Source organism: Gallinula chloropus, assembly GCF_964237585.1.
Source record: "Gallinula chloropus genome assembly, chromosome: 21".
NCBI lineage: Eukaryota > Metazoa > Chordata > Aves > Gruiformes > Rallidae > Gallinula > Gallinula chloropus.
In genome coordinates, this window is record NC_140106.1 from 5,638,858 (window position 1) to 5,650,647 (window position 11,790).

The following is an 11,790-nucleotide window of genomic DNA, read 5'->3' on the forward strand; positions in this document are numbered from 1 at the left end:
CCCAGTGCCTTCCAGTCCAAGGTGGCTCCTCACTGCCATGTCCAGAGAAGGAAATGTGGGGTGGGGGGTGGTCTCCAGCACCCACCTGCAGTCAAGGTCTGCTCACTCTCCTCCCAGAGCTGGGAAAGGGGTTTTTTGGGCAGTAAATGTGGGAGTGAAGCAGTGACAGCGAGATGCCCCAGCTGTCACTGTCGGAACAGGGCTGTCCCTCTTGCTGTCCCCCTGCAGATTTCGGGGGCACAGGGGTGTCTGTGTCCTGCCCAGGGAGAGCCTGAGCATGGTGAGGGCTGTACGGAGAGGGGCCTGTGGTGAGGTGCCCCCAGCAAAGTCCTGGGGTGCAGGGTTTGGAGCGAGGGGTGTGGGGAGAGATGCTGAGACGCGTGGAGAAGGATGGGGTAAGAGGTGAGGGGGGCAAAGGGGGGCATGAGGGGCGAAGGGGTGTATCGAGAAGGAGTGGGGGGGGTTGTTCCTGCGTGCGTGGTGGGACAAGGGCAGGGAGCAGGGCGCAGGGTGAGAGGCTGGAGAGCACGGTGAGGGGCGGCAGGATGCGCACCGAGGGGACGCCGGGGATGGGGGAAGGGGGGAGGCGGTGCCGCAGCCCTCTCTTCTCTCCTCCGTGTCTGGAGCGGGGCAGCCCGGGGCCGCCCCGAGCCTTTAAAGGCTCCTCCTTCGGGGAGCTCCGCCGAGGGCAGCCCGGCCCCGCCGCAGCCCCGCCGGTCCGCCCCGAGGGCTGCTCCGGCGGCCGCGGGGTGCTCGGGGAGGGAGCGCGCGGGGTGCGCACGTCGGGGCCGCGGGACCCACGGTATCTCCCCCCACACACCCACCCCCCTCGCCCCCCGGGGCCGTCCGAGATGACCCCTCTGCCCGCAGGGAACAGCAGCGCCTGGGGGGCGGCAGCGCTGGGGAGCGGCAACTGCAGCGGGGGGGCCAGCCTGAGCCGGCAATGGGCCGTGGGGGCTGCCCTGGGCCTCACCGTGCTGGTCATCGTGGCTGGCAACTTGCTGGTGATCGTGGCCATCGCCAAGACGCCGCGGCTGCAGACCATGACCAACGTCTTCATCACCTCGCTGGCCTGCGCCGACCTCATCATGGGCTTGCTGGTGGTGCCGCCGGGGGCCACCATCCTGCTGAGCGGCCACTGGCCCTACGGGACGGTGGTGTGTGAGCTCTGGACCTCGCTGGACGTGCTGTGCGTGACCGCCAGCATCGAGACGCTCTGCGCCATCGCCGTGGACCGCTACCTCGCCATCACGGCGCCGCTGCAGTACGAGGCGCTGGTGACCAAGGGGAGGGCACGGGCCGTGGTGTGCCTGGTGTGGGGCATCTCTGCCTTCATCTCCTTCCTGCCCATCATGAACCACTGGTGGCGGGACGGGGGGGACGAGCAGGCAGTGCGCTGCTACGACGACCCCCGCTGCTGCGACTTCGTCACCAACATGACCTACGCCATCATCTCCTCCACCATCTCCTTCTACGTGCCCCTGCTCGTCATGATCTTCGTCTACGCCCGCGTCTTCGCCGTGGCTACGCGGCACGTCCGGCTCATCGGCAAGGACAAGGTGAGGTTCCTACAGGAGCCCCCCAGCCCCAGCTCCAGGAGCGGCCGGCGCAGGCGGCCCTCCCGTCTGCTGGCCATCAAGGAGCACAAGGCGCTCAAGACCTTGGGCATCATCATGGGCACCTTCACGCTCTGCTGGCTGCCCTTCTTCGTGGCCAACATCATCAAGGTCTTCTGCCGGCCGCTGGTGCCGGATCAGCTCTTCCTCTTCCTCAACTGGCTGGGCTACGTCAACTCAGCCTTCAACCCCATCATCTACTGCCGCAGCCCCGACTTCAGGAGCGCCTTCCGCAAGCTGCTGTGCTGCCCGCGCCGCGCCGACCGCCGGCTCCACGCCGTCTCACAGGACCTGCAGCGCTGCCCCTGTGCCTTCAGCCCCCCGGGGGGACCCTCTGAGGACAGCAAAGCGGCGAGCCCTGGGTGCCTGGGGGAGGATGGAGGGGCTCAGGGCAGCAGCAGCTGCTCCAGCAGCCCCATGGAGGAGACCAGCCCATCCCCGGGTAGTGGCCACCGGCAGCAGCCCCTGAACGAGTCCCGACCGCGGGGCACCCAGACCACGCTGTGCTCGCAGCTTGATGAGTAGGTACCCAGTGGGTGCTCGCTTGGGGGGCTCTGGGGGACTAACCTGGGGTGTGGGGGGGCTGTTGGTGGTGGGGCTGTGGTCTGATGGTGCAGCACAGAGCGGGAGGGAAGGTGGTGCCCAGGGTGTGTGGGAAGGCTGGCTCATCCCAGCCCAGTCTCCCGCCTTGTCCCTTCCTGGGGGCCACCCCAGCCCACCAAGATGGGGTCTGATGGTCCTGGGTAAGGGAAACACTGGTGGTGAGCAGGGAGGTGAACCAGCTGGATCATTAAGTCCAACTTAAAGCCAGGGATTTCCCTCCTTCTCCTCCCCTGCTCCCACTTTCTGTTGAAACAAGGAAACACGGGGAGCCCCCCTGCAGTGTGAGGCAGCTGGGTGGGGTGGGGGGCTTCTGTGGCCAGCCTGGGCTCTGCGGGTCACTTTGCCCTCTGACAGAGTGCAATTCTGGGAAGGGAATTCATTCTGGAGACTGGATTTTAACCACCTCCCCCTGTCAGAAAACCCCTCCCGATGCCCAGCAGCAGGAGAGGCTCCTGCCAGCAGAGCAGGGGCGGCAGACAGAGCTCCCAGAAAGTGTTTTCTGAGGGTGGGTTCCTCCATCCTGAGCCTGTGGGGATGGTAAATGGTGGGAAAGGTCTGGGGGCTTTTCACAGGCTGTGCTCTCCCCTGTTTAAGGTTTGCCAGTGGAGAGATGCCAGCAGGTCCTTCCATCTGACTGAGAGGAGCTGAGAGCTGGTAAGAGAGCGAGGTGCTTCCCCCTCATCTGGCATCGGGGCCATCGTCCCTCACTGTGTCTCCTCTGCCCGCTTTGGCTGCTGCCTTCCCTGGGGGAGCTCAGCCTTTGGCCAGCCCGTGGCAGCTGCCCTGCTTTTTGGGGCACGTGAGGCTGGCATCAGCGTGGCTGTCTGCTGACACCTCCCTGCTCTGCCCTGGGATGCTTTAACCCCACTCTGCTGCCTCGGATTTCGGGTTGCTGAAGCTCCAGACCTGACCCATGGTGCTTCCTGCCCAGCTGCAGTCCTGGGTCCCCCTCGGTGCATGCTGCTCCCCAGGGGGGTGTTTGGGGGGGGCAGATGCTCAGCGAGGGCTGAGCCCGGTGGGTGATGCTGCATCACATCCCACCCTCTTCTTGCAGGGCTGGGTGTTGCCAAGGGGATGGAGGAACGGCGCTGGGGGCAACGGTGCCAGAAGGACCCTCCACGGACACAGAGAGGAGAGGAGAGGGGCTCTTCGTGGCCACAGCCAGCTCCTCCATGCTGTTGGTGCTGGAGAGAAGCAGCTGGCTTGGGGAAAAGCCGCTCGTGGAGAGGCGATGCAGCCCCAGGGCTCCCCGTGCAGCTGGAGGATGAGCTCCCACCCCGGGGGTGCTTGCTGGAGATGGGGTGGCTGGTGGCTCCGCTCTCCCAAAGGACCCCATTGTCCTGGGCTTGGATGGGTATTTGGATGGCCCATCAGGAAGGGGGAAGAGCCTTTTGCAGGCAGGGGACCCTTCCAGGATCTCTGCTCCATCCCTGCCCTACCACCACATCCCAGGAGCTCCAATGATGCCTTTAGCAAAGGGAAGGGAGTGAGGGGAGCTCCAAGCAGGGAAAACTGGGCAAAAAACCCTGAATTAGGCTCTTGTCAAAGCTCCTCCTGTTCCTCTGCTCAGGCCAGTGCCCGTGTTCCCTGCCAGACAAGGATGGGGGGTGTTTCCATGAAGCTGGAGGAGCAGCCACGGGTTCAGCCGTGGGGTTTTTCGCCCCAAGGCCCCCATACACTGCTCTGGGTACGTGGGGCAGCACAGGGTGAGGCCAGGGAGGTGGTTTTCTCTGGCTTTAAACCCAGTTTGTGCTGCCAGAGCGGTGGGAAGTGGTGATGGGTGCAGCTCCTCTGCACCCTGCGGTGCGGGCAGAGCTCGGGGTGTGTGTACAGGTGGGTGCCCACAGCTCTGACCACCCCGCGCTGCAGCACGGCCCCTTTTTGGGGCTGATGCTGGTTGGAAGTAAAACCATCGTGGTGACTGCAACGTCTTTGCCCTGTTTTGTGTGTCCTGTGTCCCCCCCTAGTGTGAAATAACCCTCGGAAGCCCTGTGCTGCCTTCGAGGCTGCGCTGAGCAGCAGGATGCCTGCTGAGGGGCTGCCCGAGGTGCACCCCCCATCCTGGGCTCCCCAGGCACCAGCTGAGTGAGGGGGCAGGTGAAAGCCCCCCCTGCCCTGCCACGCATCCTCACATCCCAAAAGGGCCAGCACAGGGCAGAATGTCCCTCCCCAGGGCTGGGCACAGCACCCACCAGCACTCTGCCCTACGGGGGCTTTGTGCCCCCCCCCCCCCCCCGGGGTGGGTTTCCAGCCTGGGAATGCACCAGGAAGTTGGCGCTGCTCTCCCACCATAATTCGGGACTTTTTTACCAGTGTGAACACTTGCTGGGGGGAGGCAGAGAGCCCAGTGCCAGGATGATGCCCTGGGCACCCTGAGCACTCCTGGGGTCACCAGCTGTGGGGTGGGGGGGGTGTTTGCCACCCCTCCTGCTACAGCCCAGCATCTCCTCTCCCCATGGAAGCTGATGTCGAGTACTGAAGCCCCTGAGGAAGAGCTCTTGGAAGGATGAGGGTGATGTTGGAGCACCACAGAACAGCTGCAGCTTGGAGAAGACTCCGTGGCTCCAGCAGTGGAGCTGGTGTGATCCTGGGGATGCTCTATGGTAGGAGGTGCACCAGTCTCATGCCACATGGGATGGATCCTCGTGGGTGGACACAAAGCACATGCCCTGGGCTGGGCTCTGGTGCTGCTGTGCCAGTCGGCTCTCACCTGTGACCATGGTAACGCTGTGGGTCACATCTACCCCACCACTGCTGGGGGGCTGGGGGGTCCCAGCAACCAGCCCCTGCCAGCTGCTGGGATGGGGATGCTCTCCCTGAGGATGGGGGTGGCTGCTCTGGCTTGGGGCTCCCATGTCCACTCCTGCTGGAAGAAAACTCCTTCCCCCTGTGCAGCCCTGGCACTGATTATCCAGGGGGATCCTTTAGTTCCCCCTCTGTGTGTGTGGTCCCCCCCCCAGCTCAGCTCAACAGGACCCAGCTGTGTTACCATCCTCATGGCAGCCCAGGAACTGCAGCCAAAACCTGCCCAGAACAAGCAGCCACTGAAATGATGTAATTAAAACTCCTAATTGAGGAAAATTGCCTGCATCCATTACAGGCACGATGCTGGCTGGCTGATGCTCGGGGAGCCCTGGCTCTGCAGGCAGGGTGGGCTGGGAAGGGAGCAGTGGGGAGGGTGGGGGGGTCCTTCTTTTTATCCCCCCCTGCTTAGAATAGAGAAAGCCACTGAAAGAGATGGAGCTGAGCTAATCAGTGCAGGGAGGGAAGATTGCTGTCATCAGGCTGTAATGGCTTGGTGGCTGCTGGGGATGTGCCCGGGTAAAGCCAGCAGCCACCCGGTGATGGGCTGTGGTCTGGCAGCACAGGGCTGTGCCTGGCCCTGGGGACATGATGGGGACAAGGGTGCGGGGCCATCACCCCCAGCCCCTTCCCCAGGTGTGGGTTTGAGGTGTGCCCTGGGCTGGGGAGCAGGGATGCTCTGCTGTGCACAGCCCTGAGGGGCGGAGGAGCAAAAATACGAGTGAGTAACTTACCTGGCTTTTCCCTGCCCTCACCTTGCCTCCCAGCACACAAGCCTGTGTGTGCTGCCTCTGGAGAGGGGATCAGAGCCAGGACTGTTGTGTTTCCCACTGCAACGGGTGATTCTGGCTTATTTCCCCCAATGTGATCAGCTCTGGCACCTGCTGCTGCTCGGTGCCTGTCAGCGTGAGGACATGCTGTCACTGGATAGCCAGAGCCACCCACCCAAAACCTGGGGAGCTGTACCAGACACCCCCTCCAGAGAACCCAGGGGGCTTACCCCAGGGCTCCCTGGGATCAAACAGCCAGGGATCTCCTGGAGAGAGTCCAGAGGGGCTACAGTTGAAGGACTGGAGCATCTCCCCTGTGAGGAAAGGCTGAGGGACCTGGGGCTGTTCAGCCTGGAGAGAACAAGACTGAGGAGGGATCTTATTAATGTTTATAAACATCTTAAGTATGGGATGCAGGGGGACATGGGCAGCCCCTTCTCAGTGTCTGTGGGGACAGGACAAGGGGCGATGGGCTCAAGTTGGAGCACAGGGAGTTCCCCACCACTCTGGGGAAGAACTTCTTCCCAGTGAGGGTGAGGGAGCCCTGGGACAGGCTGCCCAGGGGGTGTGGAGTCTCCTTCTCTGGAGAGATTCCAGCCCCATCTGGACACCGACCTGTGTGCCCTGTCCTAGGGAGCTGCTTTGGCAGGGGGTTGGACCCCATGGGCTCTGGGGGTCCCTTCCCACCCCTGTGATTCTGTGACTCTGTGAAATGGTTTCAGGATGCACGTGGGGCTGTGGGTGCAGCTCAGGAGGAAGCTCCTGGTGGGGGTGTGTGGATTTTTACCTGTGGATGCTCAGCTAGGAGCATCCTTCCCTGAGCAGCAGGGGCTGGCTGTGGGGACAGGCAGTGGCACAGCTTTGGATTCAATGATCAACAAGAGGGACCAGAGTGCTGCTTCTGCCTCCCAGTGCATCCTTTGAGGTGGGGTGCCTTGCACACACGTGGGGTGAAGCCATCAGGGTGCATGAAAGTTGATCTAAAATCCCAGTTAATGTGAATTCAGACTGGGGAGGGGGTTGGGGGGGGCTGCTGGGTGCAGATCTCCTTTGGGTTCCTCCAGGGACATCTAAAATTTGCTGAGGGGGGGGGGTGTTTGGTCATATGAAATTGAGTGAGTGAGGTGAAATAACATCTGGGTACAGAGAGAAATAACCAGGGTGGGAAGTCCTGTGCTGGGAAAGAGTGGGAGATAATCTATGGAAATAGCCCAGGAAATGAAAGTTGGATGGCAGCGTGATGATTCAGAGGGTGGGAGGGAGGCTGGGCATGTGGGAGGTCTGTGCTGGGTTTGGGGCTCTGGGGGGGGGTCTGACAGCAAAGCCCAGTGTGCAGGACCCACCTGGCTCCAATATTTCCCCCTGAACTTCCCCCTTACCACCTGTCCCATCCCCTTCACAGCTGAATACATGAGCACCCAGCGCTGTTCTCAGCAGGACCCGTGCTGGGCTCTGTGAAAACACCTCAGCTGAGCCCCTCACGCTGGGCCAGCCCCCAGTCCCAGGCTGGCTGCTCTCAGGTTTGGCCTTTGTGAGAGCCCAGTTAATCTGGTTCTGGGGATGGATGAGCAGGGGCGCAGGCACACGAGGCTTTGAGGCAGCGCAAAAGTAGCAGAGCATCTTTATTGGTTTATCCATTAACGTCCTTTGTTATTTCCAGAAACATCAGGAGCTATTTTCTGGCTGGGCTGCCAGTTCCCTTCTCCTCCTGCCCCCGCACCGGCGGGTTGGGGCTCAGGCAGGATTGCTGCCAGCGCTCTGTTCAAAGGGGTGTTGATGAGACCAGATTTCGGTAAGTGCTTCCTCTGAGCCCGTGGTCTTCCTCTGCTTCGCTCCTGTTCCTCTCCCCCCACCCCTCCCTGAACCGTAGCTGCTGTTTGGAGCGGGGCTGTCTCTCCCTCCCAGCTGCTCGCCAGCATCACCCCCTTCTCCCAGCCTGATTTTCCCCTCCCTTTCCACAGCAGCCTGCAGGAAGAAGTCCCAAGGAGCCTCTCTGGGTGTGGGGACAGGGTCCTGCGCAGCGGGGTGCAGTGTGGGGGACACACAGAGCTGCAGCAGAGCTGCGATGAGGAGCAGGATGTACCCCGTGGACACCTAAAACCGGCGACTGGGGGATTTCAGGGTGCAGCAGCTCCCCAAAACGTGGGGTTTCCCAGGTCTCAGGCACAGCCATGGAGCCCGAGGGGGATGGGGATGTGACCAACGCCAGCGCCTACGAGCTCGCCCTGCAGAGCCGCTCCAACGGCAGCGCTCAGTTCACCGGGGTGCAGCTCATCCAGTCCTTCAAGCCCCTCATCATCCCCTGCTACGCCCTGGTCGTCATCATCGGCATCCTGGGCAACTACTTGCTCCTCTACGTCATCTGCAAGACCAAGAAGATGCACAACGTCACCAACTTCTTCATTGGCAACCTGGCTTTCTCCGACATGCTGATGTGTGCCACGTGCGTGCCCTTCACCCTGGCCTACGCCTTCAACCCCCAGGGCTGGGTTTTTGGGAAGTTCTTGTGCTACTTTGTCTTCCTGATGCAGCCCATGACCGTCTACGTCTCCGTCTTCACGCTGACGGCCATCGCTGTTGACAGGTGGGTGTTGGTGGGGCTGGGGGGGGCAGGGGGCTGGGTTTGTCACCCCTCAAGCTGCTGCTCGCTCGGTGTTCAGCGCTGAGGAGTTCAAATGGGGAAAGGGAAAACCCAGGGGATCATCACAGCATCTCCACAGCCTTTCCTTCAGCTGTTGGTTCAGCACAGGACAGGAACAGTTGGGACTTGATGATCTTTAAGGTCTTTCCCAACCTGGTGATTCTGTGGTTCTGTTGGGGTGTTCCAGTGGCTGCTGCTCCACATGGGGATGTGGTGCTGTGCATCCTCACGCCTGCATGGATGGAAGCCATCTCCACCCAAAGCCAGTCTGCCCACTACCAGCTCCATGCCCCCCCTGGCAAGCACAGCTCTTGCACAAGGGCTCAGCAGAGTTTGCATCCAGTTCATCATCGTACGTTGCACCCAAAATCATGCTGTGTTCTGGTCTCTTGTGCATCCCTGAGCGCACCCCTGGGGGGTTGGTGGTTGATAAAACCCCTGTTTCCATAGAGATCTCCTCTCATCAAAGATGCTCCAGACCCTGCGGGGACGGGTGGGATGCTGGCAGGGCTGAGATTGCTTCTGGCACTGGTGTGCCTCTGTGCCTGGGGTGGGGGGAGCAGGGCAGGATGGTGATGGGGAGGGCAAGAAAAAGAAGGGGGGAAAAATAAGGATGGTTTGAGTGGAATAGCTGAGAAATCTTGGACTGCTGGTCCCTCCAGATTGTCCCCAAGGTGGGTTGAGCGACAGGCTGCAGGAGGGATGCTCCGAGCCCCACCTCCCCAGGCACCCTGCTTCCCAAAACAGAAGTGGCCCAGTGCTTTTAAGGGCTGTGGAGATGATCAAGGGCTGGAGCACCTCTGGTCCAGCCTGGAGAAGAGAAGGCTGCAGGGAGACCTAATTGCAGCATCCCAACACTTCCAGGGGTCCTACAGGGGAGTGGGCGAGGGGCTGGTCAGCAGGGAGTGCAGGGCAGGACAAGGGGAATGGCTTCAAGCTGGAAGAGGGCAGGGGTAGGTTAGACCTGAGGAAGGAATTCTTTACTCTGGCACAGGGTGCCCAGAGAGGCTGTGGGAGCCCCTGGATCCCTGGAGGGGTTCAAGGCCGGGTTGGATGGGGCTTTGGGCAGTCTGGGCCAGTGAGGGTGTCCCTGCTCATGGCTGGAGCTAGATGATCTCTGAGGTCCCTTCCAACCCAAAGCACTCTGTGATTCTGTGATGCCTTGGCGCCTGTGGCAGGGCAGGGGGATGCTGTTCCCTGCCAGCCCTTTCCCAGCAGCCGCTCAGCACCGTGCTCCTGCCCCAGCGGCTGGCAGGACTCTGCCCCCCACACCCCCAGCCCCCCTGCCCCGGGGGGTGCTCTGGGAGTTCCGTCTCTCCCCGCAGGTACTACGCCACGGTGCACCCCCTGAAGAAGCGCATCTCGGTCACCAGCTGCATCTCGGTGGTGGGGGGCATCTGGCTGCTGTCCTGCGGGCTGGTGGCCCCCGCCATCGCCCACACGTACCACGTGGAGTTCCGGCAGGAGGGCTTCGCCATCTGCGAGGAGTTCTGGATGGAGAAGGAGACGCAGCGCTTGGCCTACGCCTACGGCACCCTGATCGTCACCTACATCCTGCCCCTCTCCGCCCTCTCCCTCTCCTACATCTGCATCTCGGTGAAGCTGAGGAACAGGGTGGTGCCGGGTCACCCCACGCAGAGCCAAGCAGAGTTTGACCGCCTGAGGAAGAGGAAGATCTTCCGCCTCGTCGTGCTGGTGGTGGCGGCTTTTGGGGTCTGCTGGCTCCCCATCCACGTCTTCAACATCATCCGGGACATCAACATCGACCTCATCAACAAGCACTACTTCCTCCTCATCCAGCTGCTGTGCCACTGGTTCGCCATGAGCTCCTCCTGCTGCAACCCCTTCCTCTACGCCTGGCTGCACGACCGCTTCCGCGGGGAGCTCCGCAAGATGTTTGCCTGCAGGAGCAAAATCATCCCTGCCAAGAGCTGCAGGGGGGCTGCCGGTGGTGTGCTCTGAGGCTGGGGTCCCGCTCCCCACGCCCTCCATGGCCGTGCGCTCCATCCCCGGCATGGCTGAGCTTCCCTCGGGGGATGCTCATCCTGCCCGTGGGACCGGAGGCAAACGGGGTCCTTCTGCCTGCCCAGGGGTCCGCAGCACCCACTGCTGTGTCCTTCCCTGTGTCGGGGTGCTCAGCTCTGCTCCCCACATGCCCTGAGCTCCTTTCGCCTCTGGGATGACCAGAAACACACTCGCTGCAGCTTGTCCCTGCAAAGTCTCTCCAGACGCCCCTGGCTGCGCAGCCCCCCAGCCCACCCAACCTGTGAGGGTCCCAAAGGTCAACCTGCACCTCTCTGGGGGCCACGGGCTCGGCTGCCTCTCCCCTTGCTACTGTGGGCAGCCCCCACAGCTGTCCCTGTCCCCAGCGTGGCCACAGGGCTGGCTGCTCCCCCAGCATGTGCCGCGGTCCCAAGGGTTGGGGTGGCCTCCTGTCAGGCTTTGGAGAAGGCGAGGCAGGGACCGGAGCATCCCGGCATCACTGGGTGCCAAGGGGAGGATGCTCATGGGGAGCGCAGGGTCGGGATGGGGTGGGGGTGTAAAGCTCCCAGAGGACACAGAGCCCAGCCCAGCCCGAGGGGGGGTGGCAGGGCTTCGCTTTGGGGACCTCGTGGTGTAATTTGGGATTAACGAGGTGGGGGCACAGGGAAGGACGGGGTGGGGAGGGTGTCGCTGGAGCGACGGCTGTAAGTAGCTGCCGGATGCATTAAACACATGGCACCTCTCACGAAGTGGATTCCAGGGGCTGGGAAACGGCATTTCGCCCCGGAGGCTGTTCCTGGAGACACGCGGCGCTTGTCCGGCAGCCTCAGAGCTGGGCACGCTGCTCAGCCCCGCACACCCCGCACACACAGCCTGACACACACAGCCTGACACACACCCTGCACACGCACAGCCTGACACACACAGCCTGACACGCACCCCTGCACACCCTGCACACACAGCCTGACACACACAGCCTGACACACACAGCCTGACACACACAGCCTGACACGCACCCCGCACACCCCGCACACACAGCCTGACACACACAGCCTGACACACACCCCTGCACACACAGCCTGACACACACACCTGCACACACAGCCTGATACACACCCTGCACACCCCTACACACACAGCCTGACACACACAGCCTGACACACACCCCGCACACCCCGCACACACAGCCTGACACACACCCCGCACACCCCGCACACACAGCCTGACACACACACCTGCACACCCCTACACACCCAGCCTGACACGCACAGCCTGACACGCACCCCGCACACCCCTGCAACCCCCCCGCACCCGCTCCCCGCACAGCCCCGCACACACACCCCGCACCCCCGCAAGACCCCTCCCGCACCCTCTC

At 62.4% G+C, this 11,790-nt stretch overlaps 2 protein-coding genes across 2 annotated transcripts; both read left to right on the plus strand.

The window, feature by feature from the left end:
• Positions 1-851: 851 nt before the first annotated feature.
• Positions 852-2,141, plus strand: ADRB3 (adrenoceptor beta 3; the record flags this gene model as incomplete). The annotated part of the gene is made up of 1 exon (XM_084273925.1): positions 852-2,141. One exon carries the CDS (start codon positions 852-854, stop codon positions 2,139-2,141), a length of 1,290 nt encoding a protein of 429 aa, XP_084130051.1.
• A 5,821-nt stretch (positions 2,142-7,962) lies between these two features.
• On the plus strand, positions 7,963-10,394 carry LOC311199668 (prolactin-releasing peptide receptor-like; the record flags this gene model as incomplete). Its single annotated transcript, XM_084273802.1, has 2 exons — positions 7,963-8,375; positions 9,758-10,394. 2 exons carry the CDS (start codon positions 7,963-7,965, stop codon positions 10,392-10,394), a joined length of 1,050 nt encoding a protein of 349 aa, XP_084129928.1.
• Positions 10,395-11,790: the final 1,396 nt, after the last annotated feature.